The sequence below is a fragment of the Trichinella spiralis genome (genome assembly GCF_000181795.1).
Source record: "Trichinella spiralis strain ISS 195 chromosome Unknown Scfld4, whole genome shotgun sequence".
NCBI classification, from domain to species: domain Eukaryota; kingdom Metazoa; phylum Nematoda; class Enoplea; order Trichinellida; family Trichinellidae; genus Trichinella; species Trichinella spiralis.
The window spans coordinates 2,597,670-2,616,900 of record NW_003526943.1 but is presented as its reverse complement, the minus strand read 5'-3'; the positions used below and the strand labels follow the sequence as shown (position 1 = coordinate 2,616,900).

The window sequence follows — 19,231 nt, the reverse complement described above, 5'->3', positions numbered from 1 at the left end:
ACAATACAAAAAATAAGTTAAACAGTGATTTTTATTTTTCACTAGCCAACAGCAGCAACAACAACAGTAAAGAACAGCCAACAACAACAACAACAATAGAAAACAACATATCAGTGAACGACATTAACAAAGTGGTATCAGGGCGATTTCAAAATTACAAATTATTATTTGTGGATAAAGATTGACTCTAAGGGCAGCCGCTTTGTTTATTAAAGCTTGAAAAATAAACTCTTATTTGCTAATATTATTACCCGTACATTGCAACAGACTACTGGCACCAGCTTACTCGCCACAATGGCATAGATGCTAAAAAGCAGTAAGTATTGAAGTACAACCTTGAATGTACCATCCGCACCCCAAGTTTTTATGGTTGCCAGCAGTCTAATGTTAGAACTCATCGCAAAACCAGTATATATTTCGATGCACTCTGCCACAATAAAAAAGTCTTTCCCAGACTTTGTCGTCTTAAATTGATATGGTATTACCAGATCATGACGAACTGATTTTTGTACATTGTGGCTCGCACCCGCTTGAAAACTGGGAACTGGCCAGATGTAGAAGGCTCAGCGGATGCGGCAGAAACTTCTTCGTCATATACGGCGGGGATGAGTTTCGTTTTTTCGGCACTTCGTTTTTTCAAAAGTGCCTACTTCTCCATTTTATAGGCTAGGTGCTCATCTACCCGGCAGGTTTCAACGTGATCTTTTTGATCGATCCCAGCCGGAACTTCTAAATCTGTCCACACCGCACTCCCGCAGCCTTCTTTATCCTAAACCAAAATAAAGTAATTGTTAATAACTAGGAACACATGCTGTACATTCAGCGCATACTTTTGAACACCTCCAATATTTGTGTTTGTCGGCACGTTTTAATTTATATGCTCTGCCTTCATGCACAAGGGTCATACCACCGCAACGATTTGTTACAAGATGTAACTCAGGGACATCAGCCATAACAAGGAACAGAATAGAAAATGATTCGAATAACTCTGGAACGCAAAACACTGAATGCAAACGTAAGACCAACCGAAAATGAATTTCAGAATTTTGAATTCCATTTTAAATCACTTTTGCAAAAGGAAGTTAACGCTAATCACAGCAGTAAGGGATACTAGAATTAGCAGTCTTGAATTTTCTTAGCTTTTCCACTATTCCGGTTTACTTGTCTAGCTCAGTCAGTTATGTCTAGCTTTATGCCCAATAGGACTTTGCTTCCTGATTCAGATGTATATCTCGTTTCTTCTAGTATTAGTAATACTGGTATTGATATATATGAAAAATACAGCCCGTTTCCAGGTCAGAATTTCGGCAAGCAAAAAATTTCAGATTCACGACCATATCTAATATTTTGTGAGAAATCTTGTGCAATTATCCAATGTGCACTTAATCAAGTTGGACTGTATTTTATATGAAATGTATGAACGTCAAACAGGATTTTTCATACAAACAGCAAACCTCTTCAACATGTATAAAAAATATATATGGATGTTTGTTTCGTAATGAAAGAAACTTTGAAAATATTAAAGTAAAATTCTTGGATTGCAAACAAGAAAGATTTAAATAGAACACTCCCAGTAAAATCAAGAAATTAATTAGATGCTAACAATTTAGTAGTTGTCACTCCTTGGTTTAGCTGGAAAGCTGCAACTGTGAACAATTTGTCAATTGTGCATTTTTCCTTTGTATTAAAATAGCCTTTACCAATATATGTTATGTGACGAAGAAAGCTAACAATGTTTGACAAAGGCATATGCGTTTAATCATGCGTAAAATTAAATGAAATTGCGAGCTAACTCGTATCGTTAGCATTAGTGCGATTTGTAAGCCGGAAATTGGAAGTGTTGCTACAGCATTCCAGATTTTTCAAACAGATTATTCACTATTCTAACATTACACCCGGAAGTTAACATTCAATCTCGTTTTTTCCTTTTTCGTTATTTCCACTTTGTTAATGCCGTTCACTCTTGTTTTATATTGTTGTTGTTGGCTGTTCTTTACTGTTGTTGTTGCTGCGGTTAACTAGTGAAAAATAAAAATCACTTCTTCGCGTTTCAATAATAATCAATAATATATATATATATATATATATATACATATATATGGTGTAGATTCGATTTTGACATTAAAAAGCATGACGCATCGAAATTTCATTGGTTGCAAATTTTACGTCGAACTCTGTTTCGTTTTAAGTTTCATTGGTTTTCAAGTTGGCTAAATTTCATTGGTTGTAGTTGCAACGAATTTTATTCGTTGTCGCGAACCTAAATTTTTGCTGGTTATCATTGTAATGCGTGCTATTTGTCAAATTTTGCTTCCTTTTTAATGGTCAGCTTTCTGATATTATTATTTTTATCAATACATGCATCGTACAACTGGCAATAAATTTGTTCGATTGATTTTGTTTTTTCACTGAAAAGCAGTGAATCATTTCTGCTTATGAATGTTTTCACTTAAAAAAGTCACCATTCTACTAAATTTTAACAAAAAACGAAATCGAAACAATGAGATACATTTCGCTTTTGCAATTCAAATAAATTCGCATAGAATGCAAACTTTCATTTCCCAGAAGTGTGTATTTGAACGAAAGGTGCAGCTGCAAAGCATTTGCAAGTTGAATTTGCGTCAACAGATGTGTTTGTTGTGTGAATTTGTTGCATTGCAAGTAAGCAAGAGCTTTTCATGTTTAAATTCTATTCAATGGTTTTTTTGCTTTGTTCAGAGAAAAGCGTATTTTGCACGTTAATCAATCAGCATTATATTGTTGAAAAAAATAGTTTTCAAAATCTGTTGAGTTTAACGTACGACATGAGCAATACTGAAAATTGATTATGGTAATTTTATTACATTCATACAAACAAATTGAAAAATAATGAATCACTTAATACTGAAATAGTAATTATTATTATAACTGTAATAAGATGATGCAAATACTATGCATGCGCCACTTATGCCAGCCAACGTGTCAAATTAACTCTATAAATACCTGAATCGACATCGATAACATAATATATACTTTTTTCAACATCAAACGCAGCACACATTTTATAAGACATGGCCTCTTCTGGCAATTGAAGAGGAAGTTGCGTATATGAGTAATGGGAGAGATTTAAAATCCAAATATCTCTGGTTTGATTATATTGAACAATGTTGATTAATTCACTGCCATCCGCGAGCAACAATTTATCCTTGCTCTGAAATACATGCTTTGGTCCGCTGAAGTCCCAATTCGGAACTTTTCCTTGGATGTCGATTTGAACAAAACTCTCATTATTTGGATTCACTTCGATAATCTTATCAGGCACCCAATGGTAGGTTCCGTGGTCCATTTCCATTATTGAGGACAAATTTTCACCTTTCAAACCAGTGAAGAGCACGTGCGAAGATGGGAGGGGTAGTTCATGAATTGCATATAAATGAGTGACCATGTAACTGAAGTCTTCATCTTTTTCAGTAAACTTTGAAAAAATAACTGTATTTCCTCCAAGAAGTGAAGTTGTAAAAATTACAGTATCTGAATCAGACTGAGTAATGTGAACTTCAATACGGTAGTGGTAAATCATGAATTCAGTATTATCAGTCTTTAATATAAAAAAAAGCATAAAAATATAAATAACATAAATAAATCCAGGATTCAAATCGATTTCTTACTTGGAAGTTCATTGTCACCCAACTTTCATTTAACCATTTGTACAGAAAGAGATATTGGAAAAGCCAAATTATTTTATATACGACCATGAATACGTCATTTTTGTAAACAAATATCTTTTCCTCCGTTAAAATATTTTGTGACGGAATAGAGTATTGTATCTTTCTGGCGGTCAGTGTATTCAAATCGACGTCGATCACATAAGTGCCTGACAGTATGGAACTGCGATAGTGATCGAACTCAGAACTGTAGTCAATATGCTCTTCAAACAAAAGCAAATGATCTTTGTTGTAGATCGTCTTGTGGGTTTCTGATAAATTGCCCAGATTATCGAAACTAAACTGTAGTTTTTCAAATTGTTCTTCAGCGTCGGTTTCATCGGCTGAAGCGAAAATTGTCGACGTGGCCAGAAAAACTAGCAGTTGTGAAAAAAGAAAAAAATATTTTTTTGAATTCATGCTGCTTGAAAAGCTGAATCAAAAAGACGACAGAAAATGTACGATACCACGAAGCGATTAGAACCACCGTTTTGAATAGCTGAAAATACGAGCAAGCTTTAAATGTGCAGCTGAATGGCAACGCGGAAAATTGACCAATCACACAACGGCCGTGAACGACATTTGCTTGATGAATCACCGAATTTCATTACTATTCTTCTTGCTGAAACTGTTCACCAATGCTGCAAAAGTGGGCAGTATCTAATTAAAGCAAGTATTATGCACTTTACGAACGCCGAATACAAATTGCGTGAATTGTTCGTATGCAATATTTGCAAAGAGCTAAAAAATAGCAAACATTTGCCATGAAATATGCATGCTTTTTTCACCCTTTCAAATAAATGGACGGAAATACGTCACGATATGTGACTTTTTTTCCATTTCCAACAAAGGTTATTGTCATTTTATTCAAATAGAAAACAAACGGAATAAATTTTTGTTTTCTGAAATGAGATAATTTCACAATTCCTAATAATAATTGAAATGGAACTGATTTTTTATATAAATAATGCACTTTTATTTTTGAAAATAATTACTGCCAAAAATGATGCTCAATTTGAAGTTCCGGAGCACCCGGGCTGGTCTTCGTCGACTTTTGCCTTTTCCAATTCTTCAGCAACCGACAACATCGCATCTCTCAGTTCAGCAATGTCCGGATACTTGTCGTACTCTTCAAAAGTATCCAGTCGTTCGAAAAGCACCGGCAACAGAACCTCTGGCTCAAGCCAACTGTACAAATTGAACGACTTGAAATGGACACCTTTCGAAGCATACCGGAAATCCAGCTTGTTCTTGTGCAATTCTTCAACGTGGCGCTGCATCTCGTCCAAAGCTACTTTCAAAGCTTTCTGATTTCTGCGATCTTCAATTCGCCACGGCGGTTCCAAGCTGAGCAAATAGCAATTCTCCATCGGAACACTGGCATATTCGTGACTGCCGAAAAAGAGCAGCATCACTTCGGTTGCATTGTTTTGCAATTTCAACGCTTTCGCAGGCCAAAAGCAGTATCCCTCGACCAATGCCCAAACAAGAGTATGCGGAAATTCCTAAAAGCAACAACCATGCATACAATCAATTTTTAACGAACGATGAATGCAAAATAAACGAACATCATACACAAACTGAAATGCAGTCTGGACGTGACAAACACTTGTTGTTGTAGTAACAGTTTTCACAGGACATTGCTTCGATGATCTGATAAACAAAAGACATATTCTCCATTTAATATAATTTACACAAAAATTATCAACAACTGTTCACCTCATTGTCACATTTTTTCACAATCTCTTCAAGTTTGGGCAAAAATTTATTCCCCTCTACACCAGAAATTGAGATGGAATTATGCAACAACCACAAAAATTCGTTCTGCAACTTTTTGTAAGTTCTTATATCACCGGCAGATATTGCCTGAAAAAATAATACAATGTTTATTTATTTAACAAATAAAAATTGAAATACAATGAAATCTCACTCACCTCTTTAAGTGAATCGGCACAAAATGAGTGCACCGCAACAACCGAATGAAAAGGATCACCTTCCTCTGGTCGCCCTTCGCTTATTCGTTTATACTGGACAAAATATGATGAAGCAAATGAAATGAAATGAAAAAATAAATAGCATTTATTCAAATATTCAAATAAATGAATCTTGTAGTGCGCTTTATTTGAAATGAGAACAAAACCAAGACAAGCATTCGATGAAAATAAAAAATTTACCGTTTCATGGGCAACAAAGTCGCACAAGTTCTTCAAAATAGCAATGCGACGATCTACGTTGTAATTCTCTATTGCGCCGTGGCTTTTGACATCTTCATCAATCACTTCAATCTAAATTTCAATTTTGAAAACAAAAGTTACTGCATCTCAAAATGATACATTAAATAAAATATAAACTCAATGCTTGAGTCTTTCTTTTAGATTAAGAAAAATCTTTTTTTTGCCTTCACATACTTTACCCACGCCATTTCACAACAGCAATTATCGTATGTTCAACAAACAAATCGAAACCAAATTTGCTCAGTTTTCAAGCAAAATAAATATGCTTACATGACAAACGGGACACATCCAATAACTTCTTATGTATTTTCCATCATCCCCTTGCTCTGCCAAACATTCACTGTGATAGTAACGGGGACAGAATTTACAACGCATTCCGTCGCCAGCTTCAACTTTATGGCAATGCCAACAATAATTCGTTTTCTAAAAAAGAGTTCAAATATGATGAAACATTAATAATAAAATAGATTAAACTGATATGAATATAAATACAAATCTAAATTGTAAAGACACTATACAAATATTAATACAAAAAATTATCTGTAAAAATTAAATAAGCACTAGGTAGGAGGAATAGGAAAATTTTCACAGGAACACGTGAAAATAATCACAATACAAATAGCACAACAAATATGCAACTGTCGAAAATGAACATAAAAATAAACAAAATTTAATTTATGAACAATAAAACTGAAAACAAATCAATAAATGCAAACACTGCGCCTTTGCACAAGCATGCAAGATTATCGCAAAACAAACTGATCATTTGATTTACTGGAGGTGTAGTTAACTTAGCGCGCTTCTCTTGTTTCGAATGTTCTACAGACATCGCACAATCTGAAACAGATAACATACATACAATCATGTGTTAAAACCAACATCTTATCATCAAAATACGAAAAAATACAAAATATCAAAAACAATAAAAAGGAAATACCATATCGTAGTGATAAATTGCTATTTCACGTAAATTAATATAAAATTAATAAATGCGCATTTCATTAACACGCATGTTTACTGTAAAAGTGTAGATAAATCCAATTCAAACAGACATTTTGTTCAACTAACATTAATAAATACCGCTTCAATAATGAAAATAAATTTCTAAAGTAACATTTGTAAATTACAGTAAGTAAAATAAAGGAAGTTATAGTAATGAAAATAATAACATTACAATGAAAAAAATAATAAATAACAATAAATAAACAAATTAATTTATTTATTTATATTCGATATTTTTACAGAATGTGAAATCATCATATACAGACCAACATTAATAATCAAGCATTAATTGAATGCTGAATACCACTGTTTGAAATACTTTACTTAAAACAATAATTTTTTGTCAAAATAATAATTCATTTTTATAATTTGATAATTGATTTTTATAAAATTAACAAAACTGGGACAATCAAATTTTATCACTCTTTTGCAGCGAGAATATGGCGATTGTAAAAATGTACTGTCGTTTTTTCTTTGAACAGCTTGTTTATTTCATGTTCATCGTTCACCACGTTTTGTGTGCTAAAGAGTTTTAACACTTCAAGCTTATCCCTTAACTGACATACATAGCACAAGTATCAGTGTCTTCTTTTTAAATTTACGATTTACTTTTTATCTTTCTTTTCAATTTATTAAAATTTTACATCCAGCATTCTGCACTTCACAGCGTTACTAATGTTGCAGAAAAGTAATTTCACATAAACATGCCAATTATCATTCCAAAAATAGCAACTAATTTTCAACAATACTGTTAAAAATTTGTGTAATTTAACCGTTTATTTAACTTTGTTTTTCAAATTTGTTTTTTTAATATAGTAAAAGCGTATGAATCTGGAGTGAGCAATCTTTTCAAGATGTGAAAAGAAAATTTTACTTTCTCATTATTTTAAAATGTGATTCATAGTATTTGTAATACTTGAGTCAAATTTACATAATTTTTATTACTGTTGGTATCTTTGCCATCTTCATTGTTTTTTAACACTAGTAAATTGCCGAAGAAGTTCAAAGAGTTTTGAAAACTTGTGTTTCAAAAATTACATAATAATATTTTGAAAATGTTTTACGGTTATTTTATTGCTAAAAATATACGCATTAATTTATGTAGTCATGATGTAAAAAACACATAATGATTTTAAACGTAAATGAAAAGAAAGAACAAAACTACTTCAAATATAATTTACGGGAAATTATTCCTCAAAAATCATAAATTCAATTGATTAAATTTTACTGAATTTAAATAGATGCTGCTCTATCGATACTGCTTACCAATAAAGGAATGTATTTTGCATTTGAAAACTGATATGCTTTAATTTGTAATCTGCTGCTGTCCACATTTTTGGGTTTGTTTGTGTGTGCGCTGTGCGGTAAAGAATTGAAGAGTTTTTACTGCTACATCTCAGCTGCATGATACAAAGCATGATAACACAGAAATAGATATTTGTCAACACGATTAGCGTCTAACATGAAGGCTCTTATATTATGATATGTGATTCTTTGAAAATGCTTCAAGCTATGCCGAAGCAGTATCAGGCCGAAGCACATTAATCAGGCTAGTTTTGATACAGTAATGAGCGGTTGTTCTAATAGGCATTTTCCGTTTTGATCTTTTTTCTTCAATAAAAGGTATGGAAAGAAATTTGCAGCAATTTTAGATCACAGTGCTGGGAAAAGCAAATAGTCAGAAATCAAAAGAACAGTCAAATTGGTGCAAATATTCATCGTCTTTAATTCAACTTTTATTTTTGACTTTACATATAATAAATGTTATGGAACTCATATTACCCATTCAGTTTAATAGTCATACTTGACTTGCTAATTTAAAATTTATTAATGCTGAATTTAAATTTTCATAGAACTTAAACACAAGTTTTCTAAGTTGAAGAAAATACAATGAAAAAACAGTAAGAAACACAAATATGATCATTTTACAATTTGAAATGTCATAATTGTTTATGACAAAGGAAATGTTTATGATAAAGGAAATATGTATTATCTATTCAAAGGACTACTGTTATTAAAATAACAAAACTAATGTTTCAGTTTAATGTTTTAATTTGCATATTAAAATACGGTATTCTTTCCATTTGATTTAAAACGCTTTGTTTGAAAATTTCGCTTAGTTTAATAAGCAGATTGCTGAACGGATAATGTCAACTGATTTTCATCTGTTATTTTTACAGTAAAGCGAAGCATTTCAACTGCGCTTGAAAATGAGCTTCAACGATCACGGGACTTTAGCCAAAATGCCTGCAGAATGATTAGAAAAATTGAATTTAAAAGAACTGTGTAAAATCTGCTGGCGTGAGAGAGACAGATATAGAAGAAAAAGGAATAATTTCATGGTCTGGTTTGAAGAATTCTTGGCACAGCTACACTGCATTTGTCCACCATTTCTGAATATTGCTATTAGGAAAATTGCTTACAAGTAAGGGAAATTTTATTTTGAAGATTAAAGTTCAGAATAATAACAACGATAATGAAAAAAAGTAAGTTTTTTAGTCCACCAAAGCCAAATCTGTACAATTTTGAACAAATGAGAGGTCAAAATGAAATATAAGTGTGCAGGATGAACATTTGTCCAGCTTTGATGAAGTTTTGGACTTTGGATGGTTTTGACCCAAATAAGATACTGTCACAGTCAGTTTGTTATTTTTTGAAAGAAGAAACAGACGTAGCGTGTGTGCACGTCAAAAATCCTCTCCAACAGCCTTCACAGAGGGTCATCTTGTATTCTCACATAAATATTTTGTTGTTTTTACAATAAAATTTGCAAGAATTTAATTTAAAAAATTTCTTTCAGGATAATGTTGTTGACCTTGAAAATCTGTGTACTTATGTAGGATTACTTTCATCAACACTGTACAAAATTGCTGACATATTAAGCTTGGACGTGATTTCATACGATTATCCATCATATGGGTTCAGCACGGGAAAATTATCTGAAAAACACCACTATCGATCTATCCAATTAGTATACAATTTTATGAGTAATAAATTGGGAATAGATGACCAGAGGATCATCATCTGGGGACAATCACTTGGAACAGTACCTTCTGTACAGTTTTTACCCACGGGTGAACTGTAATTGTGTGATTTTGCAAAGCAGTATTTTGTCTGATTATCGCTGTGTGTTCCCTAATTAAAAAAAAGGCCTGTTCTGTGATCAATTTAACAAGTGAGCAAGCAGAATAATTTCAACTGAAAATTCTACTTTTAATAACGCAATCTTCTATTTATTTTCTTTCTAGTATTTCTAAAATACAAAAAGTTCACCATCAAACGTTGATTGTCCATTTCGGAAAGGATGACATTAGGGCATTGAAACACGTAGTGAAATTGTCTGAACGGTATCCAAGATCCAGATCAGTTAAAGCAGTTGTCACTGGCAGCATTTGGCTATGCGGTCACTATTTCCTCTCTCAACAAGATGGAAGTTTACCTCCATTAAATCCTCGTCGTCTCAAATAGAAAGCAACCTTTTTTTGCTCACGCTAGGCCAATGGTGAATAGTTTTTACGTAATACCTCTTTATGGATTTTCCAATCCGATGACAAGATATCGATTATCGCTAGCAATAGATCTGAATTGTTAAGTAATTAATTAAATAAGTCATCAAAATATAAAATAAATGAAATATTTATAAGTATAAAATAAGCTTAACTGCTTTTTTACAAAATAGATATGAAATATTTTTATTGAATGCAGTAGTTTATGTTTTCTACCAACTCATCTTGACTGCCGTGGAGCTGCATCATAATGATCTCACAATGGAAGACATTTTTCAAATACCTAAAATATCTAAGCTGCTGTATTTGTTTCTTTCAACATTTCCAGAAACTGCTTCTGCTGTCTGTCAAAGTGCAAGAGATGTTGCAAAATTGATAAATAATATTGTCAACCAATTCTACTATCATTGCTAATGTCAGTTTTTAGAACATCTTAATGTGGATAATGAGAATGTCGATTTATATTGCAGTCATCAACGATAGCGTAACTTTTATAAATCTATGTACTTATGTAGGATTACTTTCATGAAGAGAAAAACAATGAAATAATAATTTGTAGGCTACGACTTTTGAAAGTATACAAAATTATGCATATGATTTAGGAATTGGTTAAAGAAAGAATAAAATGAAACAGTTTCAAGTTTTAAAAAGCATTTTAAAAAGAATTTATTATACATAAAATTTCAAATCCATGAATCCATAGAATAGTCTGTCTATTCATTGTTTTGCATTTTTTTAAATTGGGTAAAAATTACTTGTGTCGTGCTTAAGCATGGAAATGTGAATTAGAAAATACGTCATTGGCAAATACATAGCATAGAATACATTACAATTCTGATAAGACAAAATCAGTGAAAATTTTGAACTTTTGAAATAAAGTGAAGCTCTAAACCAATGGTTCTCAAAATGTGGGTCGCGAACCACTGCTCTAAATATTAATAAAAATAACTTTTGTTAATGATTAAATTAATAATGGACCACTGATAATTTTCGATTTTTGAAGTACTTTGAAAATCAAAATTGTTTTGAGTCTATCTTCACATTCTGAGCAGAAATTTTTTTCAAACATAAAATTATGATCATTTCAATATTTCAATTGCAATGCAAATGAAATTGCTGTCCTACTGTAACTCAACATCATGTATTTTTGAATTACATTGCAGCAGTAACACCACTTAGGAGGGAATTTAGAAATCATTTTACCGTGGCGGATCCATCTCAAGCAGAAGTTGCTCTCAACACAAGATGTGAAGGTATGAGGTCAAAAATATAAGCAAAATCATATGATGAAAAGAGTTTGTCAACTATTAGTTAGTAATATTAAAGCAGGCGCCATCGATAAACTATAATGTATATTTCATATATTTTGGCAGGAATAGATGACCAGTAAAACATTACCATTTTGTAATGTATATAATGTAAATATTAGAAATAATAATCAATTGGAAGGTTGGCGCAGTCAATTGACAGTAAAGAGGGTAAAAGCCATGTCGAGTTTTACGAACTACTCCAGTATTGAAACAACAAAATGGACATGCCAGCTTGCATTTGAAAAATCCCGGTTAGAAGTCTTTAGAGGATTTCATCTTGTATTCGCAAGCAAACATTTGCCCCGAGTTATAAAATTTCAATTAAAAATTGATTTCTTTTTCATAATTTTGCTGACATTATTGTACGCTCATGCCTGATCTGCGTAAAAGTGCTGCAATGTCCAATGATTTCGTATTTCATCATCAGATGAAGGGCTGTCTCAATAAATACGATCGATAAATTGAATTCAGTAAATTTCGACTAGCTAACAAAAAAATTATCATATGCATACAAAAGCTTCTTAGTACATGTATGCAAAATGCGGTTATGCGGTTTTTCCAAACAGTTACTTATTTGCTTACTGATATGCTTTTCATCTTGCGTTGATCAGCTTAGCAAAATAGCACTAAAACACTTTTAACTTAAAATTTTACTTTTAACAAAACATGATGCACTTTTTCTGCAGTCTTTCTAATATACAGCTGTTCCACCGTCCAACGCTATTGATTCATGATCAGCAACGATGAACTATGCGAAGTAGAACAAATTGGTAAATTGTAAAATTGAGCCGAAAAAAGCAAAATAATGGATGTGATGTGATTTTCAACAGTTTCCACGTTGATCTTGACAATCACGTTTCATTTTAGATTTATGCTCACAAATTTTTCTTGGATTCCACTGGATATGAATGGATTCAGAAACATTGTCAGTTCACAGGGAACAAACGCATCGTTTTATTTACTTATGAAAACTCGACTGCGGAATCGGTTAAAAATAATTTCATTAGAACTGTGCATCTTCTAGTACCTCTCTTAATTCGAATGTTCCTTTTAGCAACCTGAACAACAACAACAAAAATATTCGATTATAGTCCGTACATATATATATAATGCAAATTAATTATGGATAATAAAATAAAATAAATAAGATGTGAAGTGCAAAATGAGCATAACATTACCCGTTTCATTTTCCGCAAGACGCGTACATAATTTTTTTTAATTAAATACGGCAGCCTATATTCCCTACGGATCCATCTCAGCTGTCGTTTAGCCGTATCGTAAAGCACTTCACAAGGATCATCGCTTGTGCTAAAAGCTAAACTGTAGTCCTTTCTGTGTTTAGCAATCCACGCACGGGCCTTTCTCAAAATATCTGAAACATTCAAGCTATGAATTGAACATTTATTCCTTTCTAGTCAAAAAAGTCAACGACATACCGGTGTCATCGTCTGACAAAAATGCACAAGAAGCTGCAAAAATAAAGACGAGTAAAATTGTCAACCGATGAATTTTTGTTCTGAGAATCATTCCAACCAGTTGTGTATGTCTCCGCTAATGCCACCTTTTAGCATATGCAAATGCAAATAATGAGTGTGTAGATTTGCATATTATCCGATTAATATTTGTATATAATACAATTCGAATTGATATTGTAATTGACAAAGATTCGGCAATGCTAGTACATTATAAATAAATAAATAAATAATATATGTATAAATAACTTAGTTAGACAGATATGTAAGATCGTTTAAATAATTTTGTTGAGGTAGTGATGATTGATTGTCGACTAACTGTAATTGTAGTTGATGTTTACATCATCGTTCCGTTTGACCTGTTCCAATAAAGCACTATCAAAATGGTAACATTGATCGTTATAAAACCCAGTTCTACATCACATACTCTCACAGACATGCTTATAATGGCTAAATGTGCATGAGAATTTCGTAACAAAGTTCACACTGAGCAATTTATAGGAAATGGGAACTGGTTTTACTGCCAGAAAGAGAAAAAGCTACCCTAGAATCAGACCGTGGCATGTGAATTTATTCGCTTGAAAATAGCAAATGCTTAACACCGCAGAACGGTAATAAGAATCGACGTCAGTGAATGAAAACAATCGCAAATTGTAGATAATATAGCTGCCTTTCACAAATGATAACCCAAAATTCATCTACATCTACAGCAACAGCTCAGTGAATCATCATAAAACAGAAAAGTATTACAATGGTGAATAAAAGTCTATTGAATTGATTCGACAAATTTTATGAAATTTATTAAATTTTTTAATAACCAAAACAAGAAGAAAAGAAACAAAAATTTTTCAAATACAAAAACCCACATGCGTCTGCAAACAGCATGAAACCGAAGAGTGAATTATTTCTGCCGTGAAACGTTTCGATTGGAAACTCTGCGCTTGGGCCTTTTTTCATCAGTCTGAGGAGGGCGAGTTTTGAAAAAAGATACCAATCCAGGTGATGTATTTTCTTCAAACAACGCCTCTGGATGAGAAGGCTAAAAATAGGCAACGAAAAATTATCCAATAAAGTTGTCGATCATCAATCAAATAATGATCAAAAAATAAATTGTGTACTGTATTTTGTTTATTAGTTTTATTAGAATTCGGAGCTGATTTTTCGTTTCGTTTTCGTCCTGTGCCAATTTTCGATTTGTTCTTTTTCATATTCTGAAACAGACATGCAAAATTGATTCTCATTCTCTGACGGTGAACTTCTGTGGAAATGAAAAATTGCAAACCAAAAATGTCTCCAAATCTACAACTTGCTCTGACACGGATGATGCAATTGAGATTGGACTTTTTTCTTGAAACAAAAATTAATAAATAATAATTGTTCACTTTTCACTATCGTTCAATAAACAACAATACCTTGCGTAGATGGTGGCGAATGATGATGAGTTGGAGTTGTATCACGAGCAGAAGTGACGACACTTTTTTTGAATGCTTTCGATAAAGTTCGCTTTTCCGCATTACCCTGCAAATAAATAATCAGTGAATCAACAACAAACAAACAAGGCGAAAAAACGCATATTGAAATTTATAATGGAAATAAATTTGCCAAAACAGCTATTACGAGAGTTTCGCTTCCTTCAGAACATTTGATGGCTGCTAGTTGCTGCTGTACATCCGGCATTGTTGTCAATAACGTGGTAGTGTGTGATTTGGTCTAAAACAAGTGGAAACAATTTTCCACACAATTTGAAGAAATATGCAATTAATTTATTTAAAATGTTACCGAATGGGGTGGGATAATTGCGACGCGGAACGACGATGGACTAGAAATAGCTGAAAAGAAAGATAAGGTAAAATTATTCAAAAAACAAATATTCAAAAATCATCTTTCACCATTTTCAGTACATTCTAGCGTGGAATTCATTTTGGTTTGCTTTTTTGCAATTTCCGGAGAATTGGAAATGTTCAAATGTTCATTTGAAATTTCAACGTTTCGCTTTTGCCCAATTTGTCGCTTACTACTTCCGTCCGGGATGATTGGAATAGTTGCCGTCTGAATCACTGGAGTAGGTTTCCTTCCCACTTTTTCAACACACGCGACATTTCTCTAAACAGATATTACAAAATATTATTTTTTGCTTTTCCAAGATGCGCATCATCATCCAGTCGCGCACTTTATTTAACCAAACTTGGAAAAAATACTTTCAATGAAATTTCAAAAATAAAAAAAAATATATATATTTCATACTATAAATTAATATGTGTTCAATTATTTATATAAAAAACCCAGAGATGACAAATGTAAAACTACTACCTCTGACGAAGCTTCTGAAGTTTCCAATGGATCACTGCTTTCCGTGGGAGAAACGCCAAGAATTTCATTTTCACACATATTTTCACAGAGCGCCTTGTTTGCCTCATTTGCATATGCCTGAAAATGACAACTTCAGTATAAAATATTAGCCATCTCTTTTGCAACGAACTAATTGCTTTTCTTCTTTCAGTAATTTCATTTTCAAGTACTGATATTCCACTTCATATTTTGCCAACGCGCAAATCTAAATATTTCCTTATTCAAGCTACAAAAGCGAACAGCAGGAAAAAGAAAACAAATATCGTTTGAGACTTCTTCTGATTCTTGTGCAATTTTTTCTTTCAATGCAGCAATTTCTGCTTTCTTCTTATTCAACAATTCACGAGCCTCTTGCTTAAATAAATAAATAACATATATATGGTGTAAGTCTTAATTAAATGTAACAAAAAAAGAAGAAATCATCGAATTCTTGCCTCTTTTATTTTTCTTCTTTCTATAATTTGCTTTTTGCGCAATTTAACTTTTTCACATAATTCAAGTATCTTGGATTCAATTCTCATGGTTTGCTCTTCACGTTCCGAAATCTGCAAAATTAGAATAAATCTCACAATTCATTACTCTTTCTTTTTTATTTTAAAAAAACAATAATATTTGCATCTTGTATTATTACAGCTAAAAATTATAAAAATGTTTCGCTTCATCATTATTTGTAATAAATTTATATCGTTTGTACATTGTAATCAAATATGAAGAAGTAAATAAGCGTATAGGTTTGATTTTGAAAGTAAAAAGCTGAAATACACACTTATATATATGCATATTGTAATTGATATACTTTTTCCGTAATATCTGCAAACTGTTGCTCTTGATCTTTCGCAATCGATTGCAAATTTGCCATCAACTCAGCGGTTCGCTTCTTAGCTTTTTCCAAAAATTTAGCCATCTTCAACTTCTACAACAACAATATAGAAGAAATACAACAAATATCTTGCAAAAATGCCCATTTTCCAGACTTTCATATTTCGAATGAATTCCATTTTTTTCAATTTTTTCTGTTCACGCAACAATGCTTCTCTTTTCTCTTCACGAGTTTTGCAAATGCAATCCAGCTCGTTCTGCTTTTCGGCAATTTTAGCTTCAAGAATTCTGATCTCTTCATCTTGCTTTTCCAACGCTTCCACTGTATCATCGCTGATTTTGGTTAATCGTTCCAATTCGACAGTTTCAGCTTCAATTGCTCTTTGCAATTCAGCTTCTTTCAACTCCATCTCATGGATACGTTTTTTAACAATATTCATTTTTTCATTCTGTTCACAATTACACTTTCGTGCATCATTCAACTTTTCCTTCAATTGATCTGCAATTAACAAAATCAGTTGCAATATTCACCTGACAGACAAACAATTCCACCAAATAAATTGCAGTTTACTGGATCTGTTTTTCTCGTTGTTTATTTCCGCTTGCAAACGGTCGTTTCTTTCAAAGCAATCATTACTCCTAAAAAACATCAATGAATACAAAAGAGAATATTGTGAGATGCAAATTTTTCATTAAAAAAACACTTTTTAGAAAGGATCTCTTTTTCATGTTCAATTTCTGAAATTTTCAAATTAATTTTATCCAAACGTTCTTTCATGCACTTTTCTCGTTCAGCATAATATATTTTCTTCCGCTCTTGCGTTGCGATGTGTTCATTTATATTATTCTGCAATTTATCATACGTTGATGTCAAATTGACCATCCTTCTCTGAAAGCAGACTATGCAATCAAAATTCATTCAGACAAAATGGATTAAGGGGGAAAAAAATACAAACTTTCGCTTCTTCTATGTCCGCCTGCAACCTGGCGTTGCGGTGCTTTGTTGCCAATGATTTTTCTTTGGTTTGTTCTATGTCAGCTTCAATTTTTTCTGCAAAATATATTGTTTTTCTTTTTACGAAAATTCATATTTCACAACAAATATTTTCAAATCAGACGTAGTGTTGCTGTTGAAACAAGTGAAGAAATTGTACAATTTTCTATTACTATTGAAATTTAAAACAAAAACTGAATGCAGCACAATTACTTATTTCATTTTCATGCAATTTTATTTCGTCCTCTGCATTCTTTAACATCACTTTCATTGCGTCATTGCTTTCTCTAATATTTCCATTATTCATTCTTAAGCCTTCGAGCTGTGAAAAACAAAACAAATTATCGAATATTATTTATCATAAATTGTATGAATAAGTTGAAAACTGAAAAACACAACTAAATCTTCTCAGAAGATTAATCAAATCAAATTTAAACAAAAAGCTTTGAAATTGACAACAGTAATGTTCAAAAGCTCACTTCGTGTTGTAATTCAGACATTTGTTTTTCATGGGCTTCGACCATTGCTGCATTTTCTGCCGAAAACACATTCACTGAAATTAAAATTTTCACATTCGAAATGTGCTCTTCTTTTCCAAAATAAAAAATAAAAAAACACGCACATTCTTCAGTTTTATTTTTCAAAATTAATTCATTTTCTTCTTCTATTCGTTGTGCCTTTTCCTCTAAATTCTTATACCACTCCAAAACAGCTTTCTCTTCTACAACTTTCAAACATTTGATCTGATTCACTGAAAAATAAATTACCATACCAGAGAGAAATAATTGAATTGATTCAACAAATGCTTACATTTTTCAAATACACTCTTCACTTTTTCAATCTTGTTCATTACTGTATTCATCAATTTCTCGGCACTTTCTATTCTGTAAATAAAAAAAAGTAAAAAAAGTGAAAAATAATTTTAAAACAAAAAAACAACAAACTTGTCATTTAAATGTTTTCGATATTGAACAGTTTGAAGCTTGCCGCGAATTGTGAAATTTTCTTCTCGCAATTGTTGGTTCTCTTTTTCATCTTCGACAATACTTTCCGTTAGAATGCGCAATTTTTCAGCCTGCAAAAAAAACCAACTGAACTCCACATACTGAACTTTCAAGCTCACCACCGAGCAGAACACAATTCATATATCTTTGAACAACAATGTAAATTTAATTCAATAATCAATCAACCGATTCAAATACCAATTCTTGCTGCTGGTCATCATTCTCCCCATCTGCAAACAATTCCACCTCGGACATGGATGGAGTGCTCGCTTTTCCAATTTGAAATGAAACAATAAATTCTGTGAAAAATAATAGTATAAGAAAAAGAAAATTTTTTATTCAAAAATAAAAACAACAAAATCAAATCGAAAAATTGATCAACGTAAAAAAAACTAAAAAATACAATCATCAACAGGAATGTATAAATTTCATCGTGTAAAAAATAAAACTAAAAAAATTTGATAAATCGATTCCAATTAATTAGAAAATTTGTTCTTTTCCCTCCATTTCTGCATAATTCAAATTCTAACTTTTGTTGAAATCACTTCTCGCACATGACGTAAAAAATACATTTTTACATAATTTTAAGATAATTAAAAAACAATATTTTATTTTATTTTATTTTCTGATTTCTTATTTTATTTTATAAAATTTTTTGAAGAATGAATCAATGGATTTGGATCCTCATCGGTGGATTCGAATAACATGCCACAACGCAATAAGTTTTACAGTAAAAACGAATGCAGGAGGAAATGAATTTCTTTTTTTTTCTCTTTGATTAAAACGGAAATTCAATTCAACAAATCCAACAGAAACGAATTGAACTGATAAAATCAATTTTAAATTCAACAAAAAACT

At 32.0% G+C, this 19,231-nt stretch overlaps 6 protein-coding genes across 6 annotated transcripts; 2 read left to right on the top strand and 4 right to left on the bottom strand.

The window, feature by feature from the left end:
* Positions 1-481: 481 nt before the first annotated feature.
* On the bottom strand, positions 482-953 carry Tsp_00645 (putative polyketide synthase, type I). The gene is made up of 3 exons (XM_003376411.1): positions 800-953; positions 683-762; positions 482-646 (listed from the first exon to the last, which is right to left on the bottom strand). The coding sequence occupies exons 1-3, from the start codon at positions 951-953 to the stop codon at positions 482-484; spliced, it is 399 nt and encodes a 132-aa protein (XP_003376459.1).
* Positions 954-973: 20 nt separating this feature from the next.
* Tsp_00646 (conserved hypothetical protein) lies at positions 974-1,411 on the top strand. The gene is made up of 2 exons (XM_003376410.1): positions 974-1,100; positions 1,140-1,411. Exons 1-2 carry the CDS (start codon positions 974-976, stop codon positions 1,409-1,411), a joined length of 399 nt encoding a protein of 132 aa, XP_003376458.1.
* A 1,365-nt stretch (positions 1,412-2,776) lies between these two features.
* On the bottom strand, positions 2,777-4,291 carry Tsp_00647 (hypothetical protein). Its single transcript, XM_003376409.1, has 5 exons — positions 4,226-4,291; positions 4,146-4,182; positions 3,648-4,060; positions 2,983-3,577; positions 2,777-2,814 (listed from the first exon to the last, which is right to left on the bottom strand). The coding sequence occupies exons 1-5, from the start codon at positions 4,289-4,291 to the stop codon at positions 2,777-2,779; spliced, it is 1,149 nt and encodes a 382-aa protein (XP_003376457.1).
* Positions 4,292-4,693: 402 nt separating this feature from the next.
* On the bottom strand, positions 4,694-6,746 carry Tsp_00648 (putative PWWP domain protein). The gene is made up of 5 exons (XM_003376408.1): positions 6,609-6,746; positions 6,188-6,340; positions 5,858-5,968; positions 5,618-5,710; positions 4,694-5,188 (listed from the first exon to the last, which is right to left on the bottom strand). The coding sequence occupies exons 1-5, from the start codon at positions 6,744-6,746 to the stop codon at positions 4,694-4,696; spliced, it is 990 nt and encodes a 329-aa protein (XP_003376456.1).
* Positions 6,747-9,485: 2,739 nt separating this feature from the next.
* Positions 9,486-10,387, top strand: Tsp_00649 (abhydrolase domain-containing protein FAM108C1). Its single transcript, XM_003376407.1, has 3 exons — positions 9,486-9,560; positions 9,720-10,000; positions 10,168-10,387. Exons 1-3 carry the CDS (start codon positions 9,486-9,488, stop codon positions 10,385-10,387), a joined length of 576 nt encoding a protein of 191 aa, XP_003376455.1.
* Positions 10,388-14,108: 3,721 nt separating this feature from the next.
* Tsp_00650 (hypothetical protein) lies at positions 14,109-18,945 on the bottom strand. The gene is given in 24 exon segments (XM_003376406.1): positions 14,109-14,246; positions 14,326-14,418; positions 14,490-14,554; positions 14,620-14,725; positions 14,825-14,917; positions 14,987-15,036; positions 15,097-15,310; positions 15,518-15,634; positions 15,687-15,761; positions 15,830-15,910; positions 16,039-16,101; positions 16,353-16,469; positions 16,531-16,874; positions 16,947-17,014; positions 17,080-17,264; positions 17,332-17,426; positions 17,583-17,691; positions 17,849-17,922; positions 17,986-18,120; positions 18,195-18,253; positions 18,314-18,444; positions 18,458-18,518; positions 18,560-18,672; positions 18,904-18,945. 24 exon segments carry the CDS (start codon positions 18,943-18,945, stop codon positions 14,109-14,111), a joined length of 2,628 nt encoding a protein of 875 aa, XP_003376454.1.
* Between the last annotated feature and the right edge of the window lie 286 nt (positions 18,946-19,231).